Source organism: Hippopotamus amphibius, chromosome 12 (assembly GCF_030028045.1).
Source record: "Hippopotamus amphibius kiboko isolate mHipAmp2 chromosome 12, mHipAmp2.hap2, whole genome shotgun sequence".
NCBI classification, from domain to species: domain Eukaryota; kingdom Metazoa; phylum Chordata; class Mammalia; order Artiodactyla; family Hippopotamidae; genus Hippopotamus; species Hippopotamus amphibius.
In genome coordinates this window covers 44,873,471-44,899,877 of record NC_080197.1, presented here as the reverse complement: position 1 = coordinate 44,899,877, position 26,407 = coordinate 44,873,471, and the positions used below count along the sequence as shown (strand labels likewise).

The following is a 26,407-nucleotide window of genomic DNA, read 5'->3' as shown; positions in this document are numbered from 1 at the left end:
AATGGAATGATGCTATAATGGAATAGTTTACAGCTGTTAAGATAAAGAAGGTATAATTAAGCATATCAACAAATACACATTTCAAAAATAAGATGTTGAAATGAAAAAAATCATCAAAATAATAACAGCATTCTATACCATTTTTATAAATTCTGAAAACATGCAATACTAAATACATATTATTTGGGGAAGGTTTCATATAAAGAGACACATTTTTAAAAGGCAAAGGGATGATAAGTACAAAATTCACAATAGTGGTTACCTCTGACAGGAAAGGGAAGATGTAGTATAGGGAAGAAAACCCAGGCAGTAGAGGCAGATTTCTTTTTCTTTAGCTGTGATATGCTTCGTTTCTTCATACTTTCCACATTTACTCTTTTGTGTTCATGGAATAGTCCTTAATCATATTTTAAAATAAAGTGTAAAACATAGGATAGATGGGATAAGGAACTACTGCTTTTAATTAGAAGCTATTACATACTATTTTAAAAAGCACACATATTTTATACTCACATAAACAAATAAAAGCTTTCAGAACTTGCCTCCAATAAAGTGTGTGTGTTGGGGGGTAGGGATGTTAGGGCACCTTTGTAGGCCCTGAAATAAAATTATCTCCATGATATATTTGGTCCCATTCGTGTATAAATCTTTTAAAGTGTATATACATCTTAGAGTATGCAAAGAAAATTTCTAGGATCTATGAGAAAGTTTATAAGAATCTATAGCAGTTGTCTCTGACAAGTAAATTCACTTTTCATTTTATTGTATAATTTATTGTATTTTCATTTAATTTTACTGTTTCCTTAATTAATTTAATTAACACTGTATGAGTTTTACTTTTCTGATGAAGTTATTTTTTGAATGAGGGCAGGAGGTGGGAGAAGAGGATGAAGGAAGGAAAGACTCCCGGAGGGCTGATCCCTCCTCCAGCATCCTGGCCGGCCCGGCCACTGGGCGGGGACCAGGCCACCTGGCGGGAGGGGCGGCGGGCGGTGGGCGGAGACGGGTCCCGCCCCGCCCCATCCGCCGCGCACCTGGATAGTTGCCCTGGCAGCGGGGCCTTGCTTGCGTGGCCGAAGCTCACAATCGGCCAGTGTCGCCGGCTCCCACCCCGCCCCCTGCGCTCACCTGGCCGCGCGCTCGCCCTCGGCGGATCCGGGGTCCATGGACGCACACCCCCCCTTCCCTGCTGCCCCGCGCGCCTGCTCGCCTGCTCTGCCCACCGGGACACCATTGACGGCAGGGCGCCCAAGCCGGGCTCCGGGAGCCCGAGGTCGCGGCTGGGACCCGCGCCGGGCGGCAGAGAAGCAGAACCGGCGGCCGCAGGCCGAGGCGCGCCGGTGCCCGGACATCCGCGGCTCCTGATCGTGCCGGCGACCAAGAGGTGAGCTCGGCACCGTGGTCCCTGCCACCTGGACTTTCCCTTGAAATTACATCTTACCCGCCCTCCCTTCCAGGTTTTTCTGAGACTTAAAATCAAACGTGACAGTAAAGAACCCCCGAAATGTAAACCTTGGCTTATGGACGAGCTGAAACCCAGAGGTTTGATTTATTCATGACGAGCCAGTGTTGAGAGACTTGGCTAAATACTTTACAAAGCTGATTTCATTTCTGCTTCACACAGCCCATGACGTGTGCACTCTTCTTATCCCCATCTCACAGATGAAGAGACCAGAGGCACCAACTAGGTAGGTGACCTGTCCAGGTTTATCCAACTCCTTTGTGTAAATAATGATGCAGAGGAGGGAGAATCACAACTGGCGGCAACAGATCTCCCCACTTCCAATCCTGCGCTCTTTCCGCTGCACCTTTCCTCTTTCTAACCAACCACCGTTGCCTCACAGGCTGCTTTGAGAAGTTAATGAGCTCCGTGGATCACTCCCTACAGGGGTGAAAAATGCACCTGGACACACACCCTGTAGATTTTCGTGTAATTTCAGAGTATCCAGACTCCAAACATGAAATTGAATTTAAGAAATCCCGTTGGGGACCTCCCTGGTGGTCCAGTGGTTAAGACCCCTTCCAGCAGGGGGCTCAGGTTCCATCCCTGGTCGGGGAAATAAGATTCCACATGAGGTGTGGCCAAACAAACAAAAACACCTTATAATATAAAACAAAAATATATTTTTAAAAATCCCGTTCCATTCCACTATCTTTTGAGATCATCCACATGGGTGGTTATATGGGGTATGCCAGGGTGCCCCAGGGCCATACATACATACTAAGATGTGTGTATATGTGGTGACCATCCTGAGGATCAGAGATGCTGTACAATGTATTAGGAACCCAGGGTTAGAGGGAAGGGCTTCTGTTATTTCCTCCAAGGGAGTCAGTCTTGGCAGTTGGTTGTGAAGGACACTGCAGGAGGCATTGCTCTCTCCCCAGCAACCCGGAGCTGTAGCCGAGAGGGCTGCAAGACATAAAACTGACCTATGGGCTGCTGCATTCATCCTTGTAGCTGAATCAGACAATGCCACATGCTGCCAGTTCTTTGTAGGGATGGGTGCTCTCAGAGGCAACACTGATGTCTTTGATTAGGAAGTCTGTCCTCCAAATGAGGTTGCATCAGCTAAGTATAAGCAGTAAGCTCTTGAGGTGCATCTTATCCTGTTCCGTATATCATGTATGTATGTGGTAAGACAGGCCTGCACCTAGCCAGAATAAGACTAATAATAATACAACAAGCCATAAATGCCAGCTAAAATAAATGTCACCAAGCCAAGCTGCAAAGGCCAAATGGATGAGTTCTGAGGCAGTTTAAACTTACTGGGACCCTATTTTATACACATGGTTCTAGCAAGCTGCCTTATCTGGTTATGAGTCCATCACACATTGTAAACAGATTAGAAGGGAAGAGAGGGGCTACAGCAAACAGAACATTGAAGCCACAAGCCACGTAATGGCTGATGTTCCTCAGCAAAAGAGGAAGCACAAAGAATAAACAGCAGGCAGAAGGGGAAGAAAGGAAGGACCCCAGCACGCATTTGACAGTGGTCACTCCTCACTTGGAAGGCTCTGCTCCTTGCTCTCGCCAAGTCTGGGGCTTACTGCCACTGCCCAAAACCTCAACACTCCCCACGCACCAGGCTCAGATCGCTCTCTGAATAATGTACCCCACTGCCTTGTTAATTCTAACTCAGCATGACCAAAGCTTAGCTCACCCCTGAGCAACCTGGACCCCACCCTGAGCTCCCCATCTCAGACACAGGTTACTCAAGCCAGAAACCTAGGTATTTTCTTTTATTTCTTTCACTCCTCAATCTTTTAACTTTCAGTCCTCATTTATCAAACAAATATTTATTGAGTGCCTCATAGGAGTCAGGTTCTGGGTGATAAGAGTAATGAGAATATAAAGCATCTTTTCCCCACTGTATACTGGTGGGGAAGACATACAGTACATAAATTGAATATACAATAGATTGAGTAAATATTTCATCTTATTTTTATTTTTATTTATTTCTTTAAGAACTTTTATTGAGATATAATTGACATACAATAAACTGCATGTATTTAAAGTGTACAATTTGATATTTTTTTTCTTATTAGTAATGTATGTATGGCAATCCCAATCTCCCAATTCACCCCCCCCGCCACTTTCCCTACGTGGTGTCCGTATTAAACATTTCTTTTTAGTAGAAAACAAGTGCAAGTCCCATATTTATGCAATTATGAGGCCTCATATTTCCATATGATTACTTTGCATATCTTCTTAATGAAGAAAAAAATCTTATAGACAGTTCTTTAGATTTTGCAATAAATATGATGGAAGCGTGTTCTCAGGTAAAAGAATCTTGTATCTCCAGGTTGTTTAGCATGCTTGCTGCATTATAAAATTTCCAATGAATAGTGAAATACAAACATATATCTATATCTGCAGACCTCTAGGAATGTTATATATAGAAATGTTTTACTTCATTGTGAAGAAAATAAAACAAAGGGATGATGTAACATGGTGGCTGCAGTTTGAGTGGTGAGAATGCCAACCAACAGAACTTCTGAGCAAAGAGCACTCCAGGCAGAGGGAACAAGAGGTTCCAGAAGCAGGAATGAGCCACAGCCAGAAAGAAGGCCAGTGTGTATGGCTGGAGATATGAATCCAGGGAGAATGGAATGAAGTGAGGTCAGAGGGGCAGGGAAAGTGTCCCTAAGAGATCCCTCTTGGGGTTTGGATTTATTCTGATTACAATGGAAAACTATGGAAATGCTTTAAAAAGATAGTTTGGAGAGAACTTTCTGGTGTGAAGGTAATGCTCTATATTTTAATAGAAGTTTGGATTACAAAGTTGTATGCATTTATCAATGGTTATATATAGAAATGGTACACTTAATTCTTGTACCTTAAATTACATATCCAGAAGACCAAGAAGAGAAAAAGGACTGTAAACAAATATTGAACTACAGTTAAGGATATGTATGCTGGAATTTGTCTGCAGTTTACTTTGAAGTGGATCAAAAAATAAGATGGATTAATGGAGAGCTAGAAGGATGGATAAACACATGATAAAGCAAATAAAGCATGAGTTGTAGGATCTCAGTGGTGGGGATATGTGGGTGTTCAACTTTTCTTTGTGTTTAAACATAGTTACATTAAAACATTGAGGGTAGAAGCTGGTCTGATCTTATCTGATCTACATTTTACAAAGGTTTTTCTGGGGACTGAATAGAGAGTGGGCTATAGAGGGTTGTTGTGGAAGCAGTGAGACAAATTATAAGGCTATGGCAATGATTCAGCCTAGGATAGCACCACTGTACTCTCCGGAGTGGATTCCCAGTATGATAATGAGATTCTGTTCCCAGAAAAAGTGAAGAAAGAAAAGCAAGCTGGGCATATCTAACGGGGTCTACTACTTGACTCAAAATATTGTTTTTTTGAATTGAATAAACAATGAGATAAAAATTACATATTAGAATGCTCACTGTAACTTAGTGGGACTATTTATGAAAATTTACAGTTCGCTCTCAACCATTTACCTACCTTATTCCCACGTAAGATGACACAGGAATCGTTCATCTCATCCTTGGTATTTCACAGAGTCCACTAGATTCCTGTTTATAATGATCACCTCAAAATTCTACACATATGTTATAACATTTTTAAGCTACTGAAATCTGTGTAGTCTCTACATTGTGGGGGACATGCTGGGACAGAGCATGATAGTGGGGAGCTTGGAGATTTGGCTAGCCTCGCCTTCTTCACGGGTAAATGGTAAGGCTGTGTCAGCAAGGGAAGATTAAATGAGATAATAAGAAAATTGCACAGCAAGTCTAGTGTTAATTATGATGGAAGATTTGTTTTGAAATATTTTAATGGTATGCTAGCTGAATATTTTTGTATTTGTATTTAATTTCTGCTTTCATGAAATTAGTTGCAATAAATTATGGTAATAACATCTCATAAGAAAGAGCATCTCTTCTTAGGGAAGTCTCAAGATATTATTATTTAGTCAAAGTAAAGATGACAAAATTAACTTTGAGTTATGTTTTTGCTTTGATTTTTGCTGCCGTAGTTTTTGTTTTGGTCCACAAAGTCATTTGCAAGAAGCTGATCAAATATGGCTTTAGCAGATAAGAGACTTGAGAACCTGCAGATCTACAAAGTTCTTCAGTGTGTTCGGAACAAAGACAAGAAGCAGATAGAGAAGTTGACCAGGCTCGGATACCCTGAACTCATCAATTTCACAGACCCAGTCAATGGAAACAGTCCTCTGCACCTAGCCTCCGTTTCCAATGACATCGATATGGTCAGCTTTCTCCTGAGCCTTGGTGCTCACCCTGATGTGCAAGATGGAATGGGCTGTACTCCGACAATGAGGGCTGCAGAACTGGGCCACGAATTGTCCATGGAAATATTAGCCAAGGCAAAGGCCGATATGACTATTGTCGATAACGAAGGAAAAGGTAAAAAAATCCCAGCATTCTATCCAGCAAATGCAATTCACTTTGTAGCCAGAAATCAATAAAATGCATTTTTTTGCTTTCCAACTTTAGGAGTGAGTTACTCATGGTACATAGTAGTGAAAGGCTAGGTTCTCTTTCTTATACCAAAGGACACTGTCTCCACATAATTTGAAAATAGTATAGGTATTTCTTAGGGAAAACAGTTCTGAGAACTTTCTCACTGAAAAAGAATATAAGATTCTTCTGTTTTTTTTAATGTGGAGAACTTTCAATATGACACACATTGATATTTCCATAATCGTAATCACCCATTGTAAAATATAAAATCTCATTTTAGAACAAAAGGTGAAGGAGAGCATTTCTTCTTTTTTACATTTTAGAACCTCGAGTAATACTAGATTTAGGATTCCAAAAGGAATTTGCTCTCAAGAGCAGTCTAATGTAGAAAGTAGTTACATTTGGGAACTCAAGGGACTGAAGTGGATTGTAACATAAACTCCAACTTTCTAGGGTTATTTAAAAATGTATTTGGGGGACTTCCCTGGTGGCACAGTGGTTAAGAATCTGCCTGCCAGTGCAGGGCACACGGGTTCGATCCCTGGGTGGGGAAGATCCCACATGCCGTGGAGCAACTAAGCCCATGTGCCACAACTACTGAGCCCGAGTGCCAGAACTACTGGAGGCACACGTGCCCTAGAGCCCATGCTCCACAACAAGAGAAGCCACCGCAATAAGAAGCCTGCACACTGCAACAAAGCGTAATCTCCGTTCTCGCCGCAACTAGAGAAAGCCCGAATGCAGCAATGAAGACCCAACACAGCCAATAAACAAAACATAAATAAATAAGTTTATTCAAAAATGTATTTGGAAACATGCCTTAAAACTTGAGATATGGCATTTCCATGACTATTCAGGTGAAGTAGCCCCACTTTCTAACTCTTTCCCTCCCAGATCCCATCTCAAGACAACAGCCTGGGAGTTTCTTGTCCAAATAACTCAAGGTTTTGGCAGGAGGTGACATAGCCTCATGAAAATCATTAAGAAAATTACCACCAGGCTTAATATAAATTGGTAGATTTAATCAGTTGTTCCAAAGAGTTGCTTCAAGTACAAAGCCATTAACATCAGTCCCACATTAGAGAAGTTAATCCCATTTTATAATGTTAATTAATGCTTTCTGACAGGAACAGAATCTGCTTTTGTAAATCTCTGCAGACATGGTATTTGATAAGTGACTTGCTTATAGCAAGAGGACAGGACAAAGAAAAGGAAGAATTATTTAATTACTTACTGGCACCACATAACAAAATAAGCTTCAGATGCACTCAGGAGTCAAATGTGTTTTAAAATGTTTTATTCTGGAAAAAAAAGGAAAAAGACAACAGAAGCCTCTCAAAGCTCTACAGGATATCATTTCCCAAAGTGTGTGCCACGGGCCACTGAGTCAGTGGGATGTTGATAAGTGCTACATGTAAAATTGGTTGGTTCCACTGCCAAATTAGAGAAATATCAGGTAAAACAAATTTAGATATGTATATTTTACATTTGTCAGACCTACCAAAAACAGTGACATTTTCCATATTTATTTGACCGTGAGATAGTTTTTTAGATGGCATCTTGTATACCTGGAGTTTCCTGGAAACTTCAGTATATTCAGAAGAATGGTAACAAAGAAAAGTTTACCTTCTTGAGCTTGAAATAGAGATATAAGTCACACAGAAAGCAGTTTGAGACATTTTATAGCATAAAAATAAATTAGAAAATGTAAATAATCAAGGTAAAATTGGAAACGAGGTCAAATGAATATTTGTAGCAAATGCAACAGCCATAAGTTTATCTATACTCATTGAAATGAACATTAAACCTACCAAGCTTCTGGAAAATGAAGGGATGACAAAAACAACCTGACAAAGCAAATAGGAAGAGTTAAACATATAAAATGAAACTTGAAACAAATACAAAATCTTGTTTCACACGTGACCTTGTTAGTACTGCTCCTTCCAGCCTTGGTCGTGGTTCACGGTACACCCACTGCACAGGGCCTTGTCTTCCCCACGTCAGCGACCCTAGCTTACCTTGCACATCCCTCAGCTCAGAGGCTGCCACTGGCCAAACTGCTTGGTTTATTCCACCGTGGTCTGTCTGCCCTTAACATCATGTGTTCCAGTGACTGACATTTGGCTCACTGCACATTGTTTCAAACGGAGGAGCAAACATTTAAATGGTTAAAATACTTGCTGGAGCTTTGCAAGAATGGGGGACCTCCTCTAGGCCTAAAGTCTATTTTCTCTTTGGACAATTTTGCAGAATATGGAGAAGGTAACACTCTAAGCCAAAGAACTCTTAAGTTGTCCTTGGAAATTAGTTACAGTGTCTGGAATTATTTTCTTTAAGGGTAAAGCTAGAATAGTTTCTTATAACACCCATTCCATTTGTTCTCCCATTTATAGGAAAGCATCCCCAGTCCTCAATGCAATATGCGAGTTCTATTATGTATACTTTTTTTCTCTTTTGCTTTTGCTGTGATCTTGGAATGTTGATTTGTGTCCTTTGTGGCTTAAATAGTCAGTCTAGATAGACTTTCACTGTGAGTTGCACATGCCATCATTATAAAATAGCCATTTCATAAGTTCCTTAAGGTCTTTGTAATGAATTCAACCTCATCTGGTACTATTTTCTAGATTTTGTTGTTGTCATTGTTTATTGTTGTTTTGGTTCATTCTTGCCTGCTATGACTTCTCTGTCTTTGATTTCATATTTTCAACCACGTCCTTGACCATCTTTCTATTTGTAACTGTTTGAATAACTCTATTTTGGATGCATGTTTATATGAAATCTATTTCAGTTTTGATTTTCATATAAATTTTATTTTTATTTTAATGGTAAGAGTTTATCCAATTTGCATTTATCTAGATGCTCCATAGGTTTGGCCTCAGAACTGTCATTTATTTTATATTATGAAAGTATAATATAATTAATTTCTATAAATACACAAATATGTATAAAAATATTTTCCTCCGTGGTCCATGTATTCTTTTTGTTTTTTTAATTTTAAATTTAATTCATTTATTTATTGGTTGCGTTGGGTCTTTGTTGCTGCATGTGGGTTTTTCTCTAGTTATGGCGAGCGGGGGCTGCTCTTCAGTGTGCACAGGCTTCTCATTGCGGTGACTTCTCTTGTTGCGGAGCGCAGGCTCTAGGTGAGTGGGCTCCAATAGTTGTGGCATGTGGGCTCAGTAGTTGTGGTGCACAGGCTTAGTTGCTCCTTGGCATGTGGGATCTTCCCAGGCCAGGGCTTGAAACTGTGTCCCCTGCACTGGCAGGCGGATTCTTAACTACTGCGCCACCAGGGAAGTCCCCATGTGTTCTTTGTTTTGTTTTGCTATGTGTGCCTATTTTCCTTCTCATATTTTCTAAAATGAATGGTCTGTTTTTAGTTCTGTTAATGGCTAACTTGACAGATTTACATATACATAAAACCTCTGTTTATTGAATTAGCACCTAAATAGTATTCATTGATATTTTTCTATTAAAGATGATATTGGTACAAGAACCCTTCCCCTCACCTCTTTTTTTTCTTTTTTTAGTATTATTTTTTTTTCTTTTCTTTTCTTTTTATTTTTTATTTTTTCATTTCTTTTTATTTATTTATTTATTTTTTGGGGGGTAGACCAAGTTCAATCATCTGTTTTTATACACATATCTCCATATCCTCTCACCTCTTTTACCTCCCTTCCAGTACATAATTTTAGTAAATTATAATCATTTTAGTTCTTTCAGTGATTCCTTTCATAGCTTTAAATAACAAACATCTATGTCTTTATCTGTTTTTATTATCTCAAACTCCAACAGTAAAAGATAAAGAAAATCAAATGCTTACACTCTCCTTCCCTCTCTTCCCTTCAATTTTTATTAAATTACATTATTATTTCTACATTATTGTGTGTTACAATATTCTTTTCTGTATGTAGAATTCCTAGTAGGAGATTGAGCTTTGGTTTATTGGTTGAAGGGATTCAGCATCTACCATGGGTCTTTTTTTTTATTATTATTAATTTTATTTATTTATTTATTATTTTTGGGGGATACACCAAGTTCATCTACCATGGGTCTTTTAGTCACATATTCTCTGTTGATTTCCTGTTCGACTCATTTTTGTTATCAAGTAGTTTAGCTTACTCCTTTGGGCTTATATCTTTTGATTTCTTGCATCTTTAAACTTACATGTCCATCACTTTTATATATGAACAATAGCTTGACTGGGTATTAAAAATTCCTTGTTTTCTCTGCAAAGTGACATTATAGAGCTCCTTTGGTTATTTTCTAGCACTGAATGTTGCTGTGCCAAAGTCTTGCAGCCAGCTTGACTTTTCCTCTTTAGAGACAACTTGAATTTTTAGCTGGGTGCTCACCGGACACTTTCTTACCTAGCTTTACCCAGGAACATGTAATGGATTTTTCTTAATCAGTTTTCCCTGAGACCCAGTATACTCTGTCAGATCTAGATTTTTACTTCAAGTTTTCTTCTATCTGTCCATTTTTTTCTGTTCCAATTGGTCTTTTATTGTTGAACACCAATTACATACATGCTAAATGCTCTGCCTCTCTAGACCATTTAAACTGTTGCATTATCTCAGTTACATTTTTCTTTCAAGTTCTTTCAAGTTTTTCCTCCATGTCCCTGAACATGGTTTTGGCAATGTCTGCTCTCCTTTTTCCTGCTTCCAATGTGACTTTCATTTCTTTAGTGGTTTTATTTTTCTCTACCTTTTCTTTCATTTATTTATTTATTTATTTATTTATTTATTTATTTATTTATTGGCTGCATTGGGTCTTCGTTGCTGCACGCAGGCTTCTTTAGTTGCGGCAAGCGAGGACTACTCTTCATTTGCGTGCACAGGCTTCTCATTGCAGTGGCTTCTCTTGTTGCACAGCACGGACTCTAGGCTCTCGGGCTTCTGTAGTTGTGGCTCTTGGGCTCTAGAGCACAGGCTCAGTAGTTGTGGCGCATGGGCTTAGTTGCTCTGAGGGATGTGAAATCTTCCTGGACCAGGGCTCAAACCCATGTCCCCTTCATTGGCAGGCAGATTCTTAACTACTGCCCTGCCAAGAAAGTCCTCTACCATTTCTTTTCTAAGTTCTGCTTGCTCAAATTCATCTTTTCCTTCTATTTACCTTTATTGCCCTAAAAGTCCTTCTTTTAGGTTCAGTCTAGCCTTGCACTTTTGTTTCAGAAAAACTTTTAATTTCTTTGTTATCATGGAAATTGGTAAGTCAATAATTTTCACGTCATATAGTTTTTTGAGTATATAATTTTTGTCTAGTGTTTGTCATCAGGTTCCTTTCCTTATTTGCTTTCGGTATCTTTTTTCATAGGTTACATGCTGGTTTCTTGTTGGTTACTGTTCCTCTTTGAATGAAGCCTCTTTTTAGAGTGAAGTCATTACAAAGTCAGTTGAGGTTTGACTGCTATTTACCTGGCTTTCTTACCAACACTCTGCCTCAGGAATATAAACAATACCCCTGGTCCATAGTACATTTTTGACCTGGATTATGTTGAGGGTCTGTATGTCACAGGTGCTGGGTTTGAGGATTTAGCATTTATCTTTCTTCAGTGAACAAAATGATTTGCCAGAATGTCAGAGCCCCTTGCCATCTACTTTTTCTTCTCACTGTACAGACAGACTGCTTCCTATAAATGTGGCTGGTCTGCATGTTTCATCATTCAGTACCATCTTCTTTGCCACTCTGTAGTTTCAGAGGGTATCCAGGGATCCACCAGTAGCCCTCTGGCACACACACCCCTGCATATTCCAAGAAGGGACACTGGGGTATAGATTGCAGGATGCCAAATATACAGGGTCAACAGGGGCTCACGTCCCAGCACTCAGATTCTTCCCAAACAAGGTCCTATCACATTTTGGTTATGACCATTTTCTAGCTCTTATCAGAGGTTGGGTTTCTTTTTTGATTTCTCTGTCTTGGTGTTTCAGTTGATTTCAGAGGGAAAACCAAGGCACAAATGCCTTTGCTCTATCACCTTGAACTAGCTAATTATGGATTTTTAAATTATTCTTTGTTCCTTCCTATCTGATTCAAATATAGAGAGACTACTAATTGTGTTCTTTGGGGATTCTATTTTTCTACAGGTATTTTGTTTTACTGCATTTTACCTACTAAGCGGCACCATCGCTGTGCACTGATTGCCTTGGAACACGGTGCAGATGTCAACAATTGTACCTATGAAGGGAAGCCAATATTCCTTAGAGCTTGCGAAGAAGCACATGATGTTAAAGACGTGTGCCTGACGTTCTTGGAAAAAGGAGCCAATCCAAATGCTGTCAACTCAGTATGACTATTCCTGTGATTATAAATATTCCTTTTTTTCAATTATAGAGCCCTGTTAGTGTGTTTTTGTCATTTGAATATGGTAAAATTATCCTGTTAGCTTACAGACTGTTCATTTCTGTTCAGAACGCTTTAAGATTATATACTTTCATTATCTTTATAAGATCACTGTAGGAAATAGAAAAGATATTACTGATGCCTAATAAAAATTTACCTCCTTTGAAAGAAAATATATAGTTCTGGTGTTTCCCTTAATCGTTTTGCCCCCTCTTCTCATTTGGCTAATTTTATTGAGTTTTCTTATCTTTTAATTGCCATTTCCCAACAACAAAAATAGATTTTCTTCTCATTAGAAAACACCTATAGCCTAATTTTAGCATATGTTTTACCCTCTTTGCTCCCTTATTGCTCTACTTTCTTTGCAAGAAACTGCAGTTTTCAACATGATATTCTCACAAGGACATCTGGTATGACCTTGACTCTGATTTTAGAATTCTACATTTTGGACACTGACCCACTGTACTGGATTCATTTTTCCTATTTGTTACATGAAACCAATAAAACTGTACAAAACTGAACATGTCAGTGTAACTCTAAGGCCAAATGGATTTAGACCATATTTATACTGAAGATGTTATTTAGCATGACAGGGATAAACAGCATCTGATCTGCTTCATGTCCAGTCCACAGGTCGCACAGCTTTAATGGAAGCATCAAGAGAAGGAGTGATAGAACTAGTTCGAGGGATATTGGAAAGAGGAGGTGACGTGAATGCATTTGACAATGACAGACATCACGCCGTGCACTTTGCTGCCAAAGGAGGCTTTTTTGATGTAATAATCAACTCTTTGCTTTAAAATTTGTTGCTAAAAATATTCTCTGCTTTTCCTCAACATCTTAAAATATTGTGTAGATTGACACTGATAGATTTTTCCTGACTTATCATCTTGATTTTCCAAAATAATTCTAAAATTATAGTTATACCAAATATTATCCTTCAAAACATATTTTAGCTCTTTATCAGTTTTACCTGCCTGCTAATTTATTCTTTTAATATTACTAATAATGTTTTCCTATATTCTTAATTATGACAGCTTAAAAATTTTACCAACTGGCACTATTTTATGACTCCATTACATATTAGAATTGTCAAAATACGGTATGATCTAATTGTGGGGAGAACAACACCAATCTACTCTTATCTCCCTGATGTTTGAGTGCATCTAATGACTCACCTAAATTTTTAACTCTGAGTATTCTCATTATCTGGTTAATCAGCAAAGAGTGTCTCATAGGTACAGTGATACTGCAGAAACAAAATAGAAATCAAAGCTATCCTTTTTTTTTTTTCAAAATTCTGAATGATATCTAAAATTTATTTACCAAGTTTTTCTGAGTTTTAACATAATTGCCTTTATTTTTCTCATTGGGTCTCTTCCCTGCAATAAAATTATACATCACAGTAGAAGTCACATCTGTTTGGTAAAGAACTTTCTTCCCTGATGATGTTTGCCATAGTCTGATGCTTTCTAAAATTGCCTAAATACACCAAAATGGTAGTGCCCCAGCTGAGTATAGAGTTTTCTGTACTCTAGGTCAATGGTGTTTGATAGAACTTCTGGCAGTGATGAAAATGTTCTGTATCTGTGCCATACAATATGGTTCAATACAGTACGCATGTTGTTTTCGAGTACCTGAACTATGGCTAGTGGAAGTAAGCAAATGAACTTTTTAAATTTGTTTTGTGTTTAATTCATTTCAATTTAATTCATATTGACACTCTGGAAGGCACAGGTCTAGGTCCCAGTTTTCATTCTCTAAAATACATTCCTGTTCCTCTACAATATCCACTATTTATTTTGCAGATATTGAAGCTTCTCTTTGCCTACAATGGAGACATGGGGCTGATCGCAATGAATGGTAACACACCACTTCATTATGCTGCCATGGGTGGTTTTGCAGATTGCTGTAAATATATAGCTCAGCGAGGTAAAATGCTCTATCAATTTTATGCCTAAAGAACTTATGATTTTCCCACGTCATAGATGAGCAGAGAATTTCAGCCTGTCAGATGTCAGTTGCTTATCTCACATATATATATAGAAGGAAAATTAATTTTTTTTCTTATTTACCTTCTGTTAAATCATGAATTTGGCCTTGAAAGTGATAAAAATTCATTTCTGAAGTATTTTTAGGTTATTATTAAAAGTTTAAAGAGAATTGCTTATGAGTCAACCAATTATTAAGATGCTTATAGTTATTAAATTCCTATTTTAAAAAATGTAAATATCAATCTAAAAAAGGACAAAAACTAGAAACCATGTCTTTGAATTCTTAATTATTTTATTTTTAAAAATATACTGTTGTGTCAAGTGCAAAGATAACATTTCTGGATAATTTTAAATTATGATGGAAATATTTTGGGGAGAAACAGGAAATAAAATGAAACATTTGAAATATAAGTAATATTCATTATTTTAGATTTTTCTGTAGCTTTTAAATAACTATTAATTTAGGAATATAAACTATGTTACATATAGTTTAATGTATTCCTTAAAATAGTAATATTAAGTTTAAAGATTTGGATCAATTTAGTGTTAATTACATGCTAACTAGATGTACATTAAAAGTTATTAACTCTTTGTTAGAGAGGGAACTGCATTCTGCTGAATGTTATGGCAATGGATTTTTTTTTTTTCCAGTTTATGAGAAATAGGCAGAAACTTAAAATCCAACAACTCTATAACAGAGCAGAGGGAGTGCTTTTATTTTCCTGTCTTCTACACAGGCATAGAAATTCTGAAGCCACTGGGACCCCAGAGAGCCTATACTGTAAACACTAACATAAATAAGACTAACATGCCTGCGTAACTAATGGTGTAATAACTGATCCACTTAGCTTTTTTCACCTTATACAAAGCTCACATTTGTTCCCCATCCCTCTAAAACAAAAAAACAGATAAAGGAAAATATATCAAACAATTTTTTGTCCTCATTAACTGTCTCATCAGTCTTGTTTTCAAATCTGTCACCATCAGCAAGTTATTCTGACACTTCATTTTTAACATTGTGTATTTCTAGAAACTAGAGATCTGCCCAGATTGAGACAAGCTTCTTCAACTTTAACATGCTGATTCCTTTCTTATTGGGACAAAGAAAGTCCCTCAGTATATACTCTACCATTTATGTACTCCCGGGATAAAGTCAGAGAAAGCAAATTGAGATGTAAAGGGCCAGAGCTTGCCAAAGGCGTTGCCTGGAGATGCAGAAAATATTCATCCTCCTGGCTGACTCATAAGACTAGACTGTTTCTGAAACAAATGTCTGAGACTGTTCTGAGTTCTCTAGCATGTTTGGAAGTACATCCACTTTCCCAGGTCCTATGTGGGTGACCTATTTCCATACCAGACTCTTATCAGTTACACTTCCACTTTTAGAATCTTAGGTCTAAGGCAATCAGAGCAGCAAGAAACCATTAGCCACGAAATGCTCATTTCTGAGTAAACTCCCCAGGTGTAGCCTCTTCTATTCTTAAATTTGAAGGCTGGATTCTTTTCCCACATTAAACTAGCTTCCTCAATATGCTCCTCTTTTGCCCCTGATTTTGTCCGTGGAGTAATTTACAACTCCCTGTAGGCAGTGTGAGGCCATATCCGGGAGAGGGGAGGGGAGTTTGGAATAGTTCTCCTAAAGCCCCTGTGGAGGGTACTGCTTCTTATGGGCCTTTTGACAGCACAGTCTGCTGAAAGTTGAGTATTTTAGCCACAGAGGAACATAAGTCACAAAGTGAATGAATGGATCTTTATTCACTAATGATAAAAGAGGAGACAAAAGTCACAGGGAGAGGAAAATGCCTTCATATCTTTAAACTGGGATGTTGCAGTCTTTTATGCACACAAAATTTCTAATGGGGAGGAAACTAGGAGCAGAAGAAAGCAAAATAAAGCAGCTTTAAAACCCTTCAATCCTTAGTGCTGAGGTAAATATCGGAGTGGATTAGGAGGTGGTAGATAAACCCCGAGACACCCTGAATAAGTGAAAAAGCTAAATAAAAACAGCATACTCAAGATGACTGTGGAATTACACTATGGAATTATTATGCTATGAAATTATACTGTCGAGACAAGTCTCAGGTCCCTTTCCCAATGAGTCACTATTCTTCAAACTGTCCAATATAAAAATTTTAGAATCTTTATTGTCCCAATGCTCTTTTTGAGTTTTTCTATCACTACTAAAATTGTCAGCCTTCATATAAAATTTTAATTTTTAACAATGCCAGATGAAGTATTAATGTTGAAAAACACTGGTGATTAATTTTCTTTTTTGTAAGAAATAAAACTATAAAGTGTTGGAGGGGCATGTTTTATTTTTGCATTCGGCTGCCTTTACATTTTGGATGCTAGAGATACTGATTGCTAGAGAATCTTTTTTGATTATGTGATGTTGGCAAAGCAACAGAAGAGCCTTCTAGATTCAATACACTAGAAAGAGCATCTTTATAGTCTGACTTATAATGGGTTTTTAGTGTCTCCAGACACTTACAGACAACACAGCCTTCTTGATAGCACTAAGTAGACTCCCTGATGCATTCAGAAAAGTTTACTTATTTGGAGAATGCTTACATATAATGTTGATCTCATCATTTTAAGTAAGGGACCAAAAAGGAAAATAGATTTTAATGCCTAATTGCACAACTCTTATACTGGAATTCTTTCAGATTTGATGAACGTATTACTTTTTCCTCTGTTAGGCTGTTCACATGACCTTACTGCAGAACAGCAGATCAATATAAATTACATCAATTTCGTGGAGAATACAAATAAAGCATAGTTTAAGATTTTACACAGATTTAGTCATAATCGTTCAAAAGAAGCAGGTGTCAGTTAGCATCTTGAGTTCTTAAAGTTCCTTAAGCTGTTTGAATCCAGCTTCTTTCCAAATTCAGAAGTCACCCTTACTTTTTCCTGCTTGGTATGAAGCCTCCTTGGCAAGTATCCCAATATATTTGTTTCAAATATCTATAGGGATTAATGTCCTAGTCCTTTGGGGAAATATATCTCCCTCAGAATTCACCAAAGTTAAGCTTATGGAAAAAAAAAATCATAACAATTTTGTAGTTACAATAGCTAAATGTTCTTACCACTATATACAAATAATTTGGGGACCATCTTTTGCTTCATCACTTGAAATTTAAAAAAAATGTCAGATGCATGTCATTTGTGGTGCCATGCAGATGTCTCTGCACCATTCATAATCACGATGCTTCCTGTTTTAGGATGTGACCTGAAATGGAAGAATTTGGAGCATAAAACGCCCAGGGCCTTGGCTAAGGAAGGCAGCTTCAAAGCAGCCAGCAAAGAAATACGGCGGGCGGAGCGCATCGCTAATAAACTGGCCCCGCCAGGAGCCAAAAATCCGAATCCACGCTTGTACCTGAGACTTCACGATTGGTCAATCGAACATGAGACCTTCCTTCGGGAAGCATTTTCATTTGTGGACAGGGGTGATGGGACCGTCACCAAGGAAGACTTTGTGCTGGCACTGGAGGAGAGGCAAGATTTTGTGAACTCAGAACATCTAGCTACCATAGCTCAACTTCACGAAAAAGTCCGGGGCGGAGGAGTCAACATTAACGATTTCTTTAAAGGAACCAAATACTTAAGCAAGTCGTACGTCTTGGGATCCTATGGGCCTAAGAAAAAGAAAAGAGGGATGGCCAAAAAAGCCAAAAAAGGCAAGTTTGTTTTACCCCTCCCGGTCTGCATTATCCCTGACTACGTGTTTCCACGCCGGAGTGACGGTGGGCCACCCTGTTACATGATCCAAACCTACAAGAATGTAACGGATTGCAATCGCTTTAACCGAGATGATCCCCCAGAACATCCCATTCAGGATGACTCTGCTTGGTACATTGATGAGCCAGGGAAGGTCTTTACAAACATTAATTTTATCACCAAGGCGGGAGACCTGGCTTCTCTGAAAAAGGCGTTTGAATCAGGAATACCTGTGGATGTGAAGGATACTTACTACAAGACACCCCTCATGACCGCCTGTGCCAGCGGAAACATGGACGCGGTCAAGTTTCTTCTTGAAAAAGGGTACGTTTTTCGGTTGAGTGAGGTTAGATCTTTGGGAACCTTCACATTTTAAGGAAGTGAAAGGACCACTAAGACACATTCGGCTCCAGAATTTCAGTAGTGCAAGAGAGGGCTTCATTCCTGAAGTCTAGATCACAACTAGATCTTACACGGGGAACCAGGCTAGTGGAATATAAGAACATGTTGTACGCAAAGACCGTCAGCCAGTAACAGCTATGCGCAAAGTGAGGGTAGAGGAAGCCTTCTGATTGGGGATCCCTGGCCTCCGGAGACAACTTAATTTGCTCTCAGCGCTTTACCTAGATGATGTAGAGTTGCTTTTTATTTTATTTTAAATTAAAAAAAAATTTATTGTGGTAAGAACAGGTAGCATGAGATCTACCCTCTTAGCAGATTTTAAGTGTAGGGTACAGTGTTGCTAACTATGATCACAATATTGCAGAGTAGATCTCTAGAACATATTCATTTTACATGGAGTCATTTTTATTTTATTTTTATTTAATTAATTAATTGGCTGTGTTGGGTCTTCACTGGTGCACACCGGCTGTCTGTAGTTGCGGAGAGCCGAGGCTACTTTTCATTGTAGTGTCCGGGCTCCTTTCTGCAGTGGCTTGTCTTGTTTCAGAGCACAGGCTCTAGGCGCTCGGGCTTTAGTAGTTGTGGCAAACGGACTCAACAGTTGTGACACATGGGCTTCGTTGCTCTGGAGCATGTGGGATCTTCCTGGAGTAGGGATCGAACGCGTGATCCCTGCATTGGCAGGCAGATTCTTAGCCACTGCGCCACCTAGGAAGTCCCTATGGAGTCATTTTTAAATGTCTCTTTTTTCCTTTTTTTTGGAGGGGATCCCAACAAATTTAAGGAATTTGATGGTGGCCATGATAACTAAGCCTGTTTCATTTCCTTTCCGTGGTTCATTTGTAAATATCTTTAAAATAACAAAGCATGACATTTAACTTTTTAAAATTTTAAATTTAAATTTCGCACATTTAAGTCCTTAGTTTTACCATTGCTGAATGACCTGGGGTAACTTTCTTAACATTTTGTGCTTCAGTTTTCTCATTTTTATAATGGGGTTCTAATGGAACTCAGCTCACAGGATTTGTCGAAGATTAAATGAGTTAAAATATGTAAAGCACTTAGTAGCCCAGTAATTGCAGACTTGATAAAAGGTATTATTGGTATTATTACTGTAATGTTTAACATCAAAGAAGGATTTAAATGTGTTTATTATCGAGAGGGAGTATAAAGCAGCTAAGGACAGTGTGAAGTTTTGGGCAGCGAATTTTTAAATAGGACTAAAATTTTATTTTATCTTTTTATAGTTTCTGAATGATATATTTCTTTCAATGAAATTGACAGAATTAATTTTCTTTTTTTATTATTTTTTTCACATAATTTTTATTTTATATTGGAGTATAGTTGATTGTTGTGCTAGTGTCAGGTATACAGCAAAGTGATTCAGTTATACATATACATATGTCCATTCTTTTTCAGATTCTTTTCCTGTGTAGGTTATTCCAGAGTATTGAGTAGAGTTCCCTATGCTATACAGTAGCTCCTTGTTCGTTATTTATTTTATATATAGTAGTGTGTACATGTCAGTCACAAACTCCTCATTTATCCTGCCCCCTCACCTTTCCCCTTTGGTAACCACAAGTTTGTTTTGGAAGTCTGTGAGTCTGTTTCTATTTTGTAAATAAGTTCATTTGTATCATTTTTTGATATATTGTAATGCTTAGAATTTTAATAATGAAAGTGCATTTAAAAATTCATAACATACAGAGAAAGTAGATACAAAATGAAATAATATAATTTTTCTGTTTCCTATTAGCTTTAATCTTTCATTGGCTCCAGTTTTACAATTTTCCCTCATTTTAACCCTTGAAAAATTGTAACCTTAGGATATCAGCACCTTTAAAACTAAACAAAATGTATATATACACAAAGTTAAAACTTGTATAATGAAGAACACAGGTGAAGAAAAATTATGGCACAGAATTTAACTTGACCCAAGCCTTCCTTGGTTTACAGTTGAACAACCTGATAAAGCTATAAAATCTTCCTTAGCATTTTTAGCCTCCAGTGCTTAGAATAACCCATATTTTTAGCTTGTGCATCTATCTCATTTTACAGGGCTAACGTCAATGCAACGGATAATTTTCTGTGGACTCCGCTTCATTTTGCATGCCATGCTGGCCAGCAAGATATTGTTGAGCTTCTTGTTAAATCTGGAGCCATGGTAGATGCCCTTTCAATCAACAACTCAACTCCCTTAAGTAGAGCCATTGAGAGCTGTAGACTGGATACTGTAAAATATCTACTTGATATCGGTGCTAAATTCCAGCTGGAGAATAGAAAAGGTATGTGTTCTCATTATGGGTGGTTAGGGTTATAAAAGGAGGGTTTATGTTAGATTCCAAACCCTTCTAAATCTGTTTCTGTAGAACCACATTTTCCCCTGAGTTACTGCTGCAAAAGCAAACCTGAGTTAACTGTTATGAAACTCTGTCTTATACACAGAACTTCTCAAATCACTGTTGTTAAAGAGCCAGTTCTTTATGTTGGCACTCCATTGTGGACTGAGACTTTTGTAAAATACAATGAAAAATGATTTACTAGAAAAATGAAGAGGAAAAAACCCATAAGATATAAGCCCAAAGTTTTTTTTAATCATTGGTTTCAAATGACAAAATATTCTATAAAATTGCTGTAAAAATTTCTAAACACTCTTAATCCTTGTACTTATTTCACACTAATGGCCGCATACCCATTAGTTTGTAGACTGACACCAGTCTGCAGATCACATCTTGAGTTATGACACTGTTTTAACTGTCAGTTCCCAATAATTGGCATAGTTTGAAGTCTCTGTAGACTTTGGATTCCTTCTAAAGCTGGACAGAGTCATTCCTGAATTGAAGCTCTTTCTAGGAAGTAAATGGGAAGCCTACCTTATGTCATAAATACCCCGTGTGAGTGAGTGGAGATGTTATTTTCTTAAAGTTGAATCCATTGCTTCCTTCTGATCTGAAGGAGCTTCAGTATCTCTGGCAGTTTCAGGCTGCCTCTGAGTCACAGGTACTGTTGTTAGGCCTGCCTGAGGATGTTACAGGTGTCACAATACCCAGCCATCTGCACAGAGCACTTGTGACCTCCAGCTTCCCAGGCCTTTTTGAATACATCTCCTTCCGTCTCAGAAAGGGGAGGACAATGTAAAATTGTCACACGCAGAGGAATGTGCATACTGTGGAAGAGAACCAGCACTCAGATATTCAGAATGTAATCTACCAGTTATTTCCTATCAACTTTTTAAGAAACATACTCAAAATAATTAACAAGAAGAGATGGTTTTGCTAGTAAATGGCTCTTCAAAGGATGAGATTTTGGAGTTGGGGGCCCCTTAGAGAGTGTCTGATCCAGCCTCTGTGACTTACACATACCATTGGCTTCAGCAGTCACCCTTGGTACCTCATGCTCAGGGCTGATGTGCTGAGATTTTGCTACATGGCTTATTATTCATCTGTTTAATGAAACTCTGAATTTATGTTTTAAACAGGGCACAGAGCCATGGATGTTGCAAAGGCTTATGCTGACTATAGAATCATTGGTTTGATTAAAGAAAAGCTGGATAACTTGCCAAAACCAGCAGAAAATCAAAAACCGAAAGGCAAGCCACCACCTAAAGTGAAGGCTGAAGGCCCTGAGATTAAGAAAGAAGAGGTATGAAAAGCAATTTACCTCCCATTAGAAACTGGTGGGGCTGCAGCCCATTTACATATTGTTACAGGACACGGGCACATAATATGCAGTCCGTGTTTTCAGCACCATTATGCAATAGTTTTAAAATACCTCGCAAGAAATTTCCTGTTACTGAAAAGTCTAAAAGGTGCTCATTGCAAACAGAATCCACACAAAAACCAAGTTGGTTCAACCAAATACCATTAGAATGTTGAAAAAAGAACTGATATTGGATAAGTATACACTTAGACCTGAATTATTCAGATTTGATGAGATGACCCAAACTGGGAAGAAGGGAAACCCTTATGAGAAGTGAAGTAAAGCATGATTTTCCTTCATTTTGGTTTCATAATCTTTCACTACCCATCATACCACCCTACTTCCAAGGAATTTTAATGATTACTGTGAATCCTGGAATATGCAATTTGGATATATCCTGCAAAATGACTCTAGAAGGTTTTAAAGGTGCCAAATTATTCCTGGTAATCTGGAGTGGTTTGGGTACCTCTAAATTATCAGCAGAAGATTGAGGTTGTTGTTTATGGGGCTTTCTGAGACATCGAGACTTTGTCATTAGCAGGAAACTCTAAATACATGTCTAAGCTTCTTTTAAGGAAGCAGATGAATCCCTGGAGATTCTTGGCTGACACAAGACAGGGGATGAAATTCAGGAAGGAAAAGTTTTAATGTTATCAAATTGGAAAGGATTAGAGAAATGCAAGTGGTAGGAAGTAGACAGAGTTGAAGGGATGATAGGCAGACAGTAGGGAGTAATAGCATGGAGGAAGAGAGTAAGGATGGCCAAAGGTGAAGGAGGATTGATCAGCTAAAACTCCTAATATATGCACCACTATCATTCAGGTAGGAATGTATCCTTCTGATGAATAATAACCACAGGTTAAGGATGGATATCTTGCAGACTTTTGTGATCTGTCACTAATATTAATTAAGTAGAGTTAAACAAGGCAAACGAATTATCTCTCCCTACCCAAAATTATAATAATATGCTATTTCATTTCAAATTATAATTTGTATAGTAGCATTTTTAGGTTTTTTCTGGCTTCAGAGTAAGCTGTAGAACAACAAATAATATTAGGAAGCATATATAGGTTTTTGTAATTGATAGTTTTTTTGGTCTTGTTTCCAGGAACCACTGTCATCAATGTATACTATACCAGCCATAGTGGAGGATAAGAAAATGCGTAAGGATAATGTGGTGTATCTCAATTCATTGATTACCAGTGGTTATACCAAGAAAGTGGATATCACATTTATTCCACGGAGGGTAAGTACTTTAGAAAGATCATAACATGGTATAAACTCATAATGTCATTTTTCAAATGACGTTTTATACAGAGCACCCAAACAAATGTCCAAAGCTTATCTTTTACAGTTATTATTTAGAGTTGTCCTTTTTCTAGGTCCTACTACTTTTGACTAAGTAAGTCCAACTTGTATAGCTCCCAATATCTGGTCTTGTTATTTTCTGTATTGACATTTTAATTTTCCTTGAACAATTGAAGTCTTCTTTGGTCAGTGCCATTCCTAATAGCCATGTAGTCACCGAGTTCTGTAGATACTTTCTCTGGGTACTTCTCAGAGCCCAACCGTTCCTCTTCATACGCACTATCACCATCTCACTTGGATGTTTCATACTAATCAAAACTGGATTTATGCAGTGGCTTCCTTAAACATCTACAATACAAAGATATCTGAAGATGTCTTTGGAGAATAAGAACGGTCTTGCCAATGCCTATCAAACCATACTGAATAAGAAAGCAGCAGCTGCTTCTGCTCTCTACTATGAAAATAATTTTGACTTTCCCGTAAGACATAAAGGTGGTAAACCCAAATTATCTATTAATTCCATTGCTTCCTGGTTTTGACATCCTAAAAATGATCAGCAGCTGGTCTGAGGGTCATCAGAGAGGTAACTGAAGAGCATTTCAGTTGTCCAAATAGTCACCATGAGCAACAGCGATGCCCACATAACCACTAATGTCATGTAAGAGATAAAAGTTACAATAGATTTAGAAGTAAATTTGATAGTTTTAAATTAACCATCTTGAATGTTGTCTGGATATTGGCATGTTTATTGATTGCCATACTCACACCTGCTCCGGATGTGGTTGTTTATTTAAGATCTGGAGTCCTGAAGCCACGACAGCAGAGCTGATCAGGAAGAGGGAACTACGACGGGAGCGATTCTCATACGAGGTAGATTTTGATGACTTCATGATGCCCTTTCAGAAGCACATCACAGACAAAGCACAAGCATTGGAAGCTGCCTTCAAGACCTAAATCACAGCAGTTGCTTCTTCGGGTAAACATTTTGCGGCCCAGGGACCAGACGTTGGAGAAAGTAGATATTTCCGTCAAAGCGAAAGCAATCCACAAGTTAAGCATTGTAACCAAGTATTTGTTTTTGCTTTAACAACTATAAATATTCTGAGCTGTCTAGAGAAGGTGTGTTTTATTTTGCAGTGAATTGCATGTCATTCTGGATAAATCCCCCACTTTTCCTCAGGAATGTAGTAGAATAAATGGCATTTTTGGTTATAAGCATAGTGTCACTGTCAAAGAATTTACAAGATGTACACCATTATGCTTGTTAAAGATATCATTTCAGTGAAAATGGATGAAAACAATTTAATTAGGGAACAGAAGTTGTTTTTAATCCATTAAGGAAGGAGTTTTCTTCTCACACATAATCGTAAGTGATACGAATTAGATACTTTGGGTCAAATAAACATTGATACCTCTAATAGACACTGTTGGCACTTCTCCCATTTCTTCTCTGCTTTGAGACTGTAGCACTCTCAGGCCTGACTTCCGGATGCTATAAGGCTGCCTCTGACACTTCAACTTTTACAGTAGGGCTGAAGTGCATGAGAATTAGCACTTCTTTGGAAGCAGCCCTCCACCAATGACTGAACAGATTCAGTGTATCAACACTCTAGCTCCCTCACAATTCTGGTGGGATTATTCTGAAGAGCACATTCTCATGACACTAGAGCTCCCCGGAGAGATGAAGATCAAGTCGCCCACAGTGGTTATCACATCACCACATTAAACACCCTTCACTGGCTACCTTCCCTTCCCTGTCCCCTCACTTTTCCCCATGCCTTCTGATCTTTGTTGAGATCACCTCCCAAATACTTACGCTGAAATCCTTGTCTAAGGTTGCTTCTGGAAGGACAAAAACTAAGATGATATCTATGGGATTAGCTATGATTCTGAGTCTCCTAAGCAAAAATTTAAAAAGTGCATTCTCTTATATTCTGTTACTACAGAATAAGCATTTCCCCAGCAAGGAGGATTTCCCCCCAAGTCTTGTGCAATTGAGAATCAGTTTAAGTGGTATTCATGCAATAGCTGATATTCTGGGCAAAATTTCCAGATGTCAGAAAAAAATATATGTGATAAAGGATGACTAGCTATCATATGTGACTTTTCCTTAAGGCAGGTATGTATGGGACAAAGGAGAAGGGTGGAAATAAGGGACTTACCATGAAACTTTACAAATGTCCACTGAGATTTGGGCCTGGGGCCTGACTCATATTGGAGAAGAGGTATGTCAGGGTTCTAGCAAGAAATAGAAACAGTAGTATAGATGCATAGGTGATGATAGATAGATAGATGATAGATAGATAGATGATAGATAGATAGATAGATAGATAGATAGATAGATAGATATAGATAGATAGATAGATGATAGGTAGATGATAGGTAGATGATAGATAGATAGATAAAGAGATTTGTTGCAAAGAACTGACTTACATCTTACATGATTGTGGGGGTTGGCAGGGCAGGTCTTCAGGAAAGGCAGGCTGGAAACTCTTGGGTAAGAATTATCCATGAAGTTCACAGTGAATTTCTTCTTCCTCAGGGAAATCTCAATTCTGCTATTAAGGTCTTTCAACCAATAGTATCAGACTTGCCCAGATTATTGAGGATAATCTTTCCATATAGTCAACTAACTGTAGATACTAATTGCACCTACCCAGTTCCTTCACAGCAGCACTTAAAATTAGTATTTCATTAAGCAACTGGGATCTCATAATTAAGACATAAAACTGACCACTGCTGGAGATGTTCTACTAAGTAAAAAGCGAGTGGAGGCATTACCTGCACAAGGAAATGCAATGGGTGCTGGGCAGGAACTCTAAAAATATCCACAAAAGCCCCATTGACAGAAAGAGTCCACTTTAGAATCTGCCCTAGCTTTATAATCTGCCTTCTCAGAGGGCATCGACTCCAGACTACACCTCTGTCAGCCTTGTACAATGAAACCCCTTTCCTTCAATCCCCTCCCTTACTTTCCA

General features: G+C 38.2%; 1 protein-coding gene across 5 annotated transcripts; it reads left to right on the top strand.

Moving 5' to 3' along the window:
* The first annotated feature begins 1,026 nt into the window (after window positions 1-1,026).
* On the top strand, window positions 1,027-25,324 carry ANKEF1 (ankyrin repeat and EF-hand domain containing 1). 5 transcript variants are annotated; one of them, XM_057702311.1, is made up of 11 exons: window positions 1,027-1,384; window positions 1,625-1,688; window positions 5,508-5,898; window positions 12,048-12,247; window positions 12,930-13,079; window positions 14,112-14,235; window positions 17,522-18,344; window positions 20,481-20,707; window positions 21,901-22,064; window positions 23,230-23,367; window positions 24,225-25,324. In XM_057702311.1, exons 3-11 carry the CDS (start codon window positions 5,553-5,555, stop codon window positions 24,381-24,383), a joined length of 2,331 nt encoding a protein of 776 aa, XP_057558294.1. In that variant the 5' UTR covers window positions 1,027-1,384; window positions 1,625-1,688; window positions 5,508-5,552; the 3' UTR covers window positions 24,384-25,324. The 5 variants fall into 5 exon arrangements, with proteins under 5 accessions (XP_057558294.1, XP_057558293.1, XP_057558296.1 ...); XM_057702310.1 differs by having other exon boundaries at window positions 1,458-1,688; XM_057702313.1 differs by lacking the exon at window positions 5,508-5,898 and having other exon boundaries at window positions 1,029-1,384; window positions 24,225-25,321.
* Window positions 25,325-26,407: the final 1,083 nt, after the last annotated feature.

What these genes read in the sequence shown, in the direction of transcription:
- ANKEF1 (XM_057702311.1), top strand. Translation starts at nt 5,553, where the DNA reads ATGGCTTTAGCAGATAAGAGACTTGAGAACCTGCAGATCTACAAAGTT. An exon ending in CCAAAGGAGGCTTTTTTGAT is followed by an intron (nt 13,080 to 14,111) that starts GTAATAATCAAC and finishes TTTATTTTGCAG; the next exon opens with ATATTGAAGCTTCTCTTTGC. An exon ending in CTGAGATTAAGAAAGAAGAG is followed by an intron (nt 22,065 to 23,229) that starts GTATGAAAAGCA and finishes TCTTGTTTCCAG; the next exon opens with GAACCACTGTCATCAATGTA.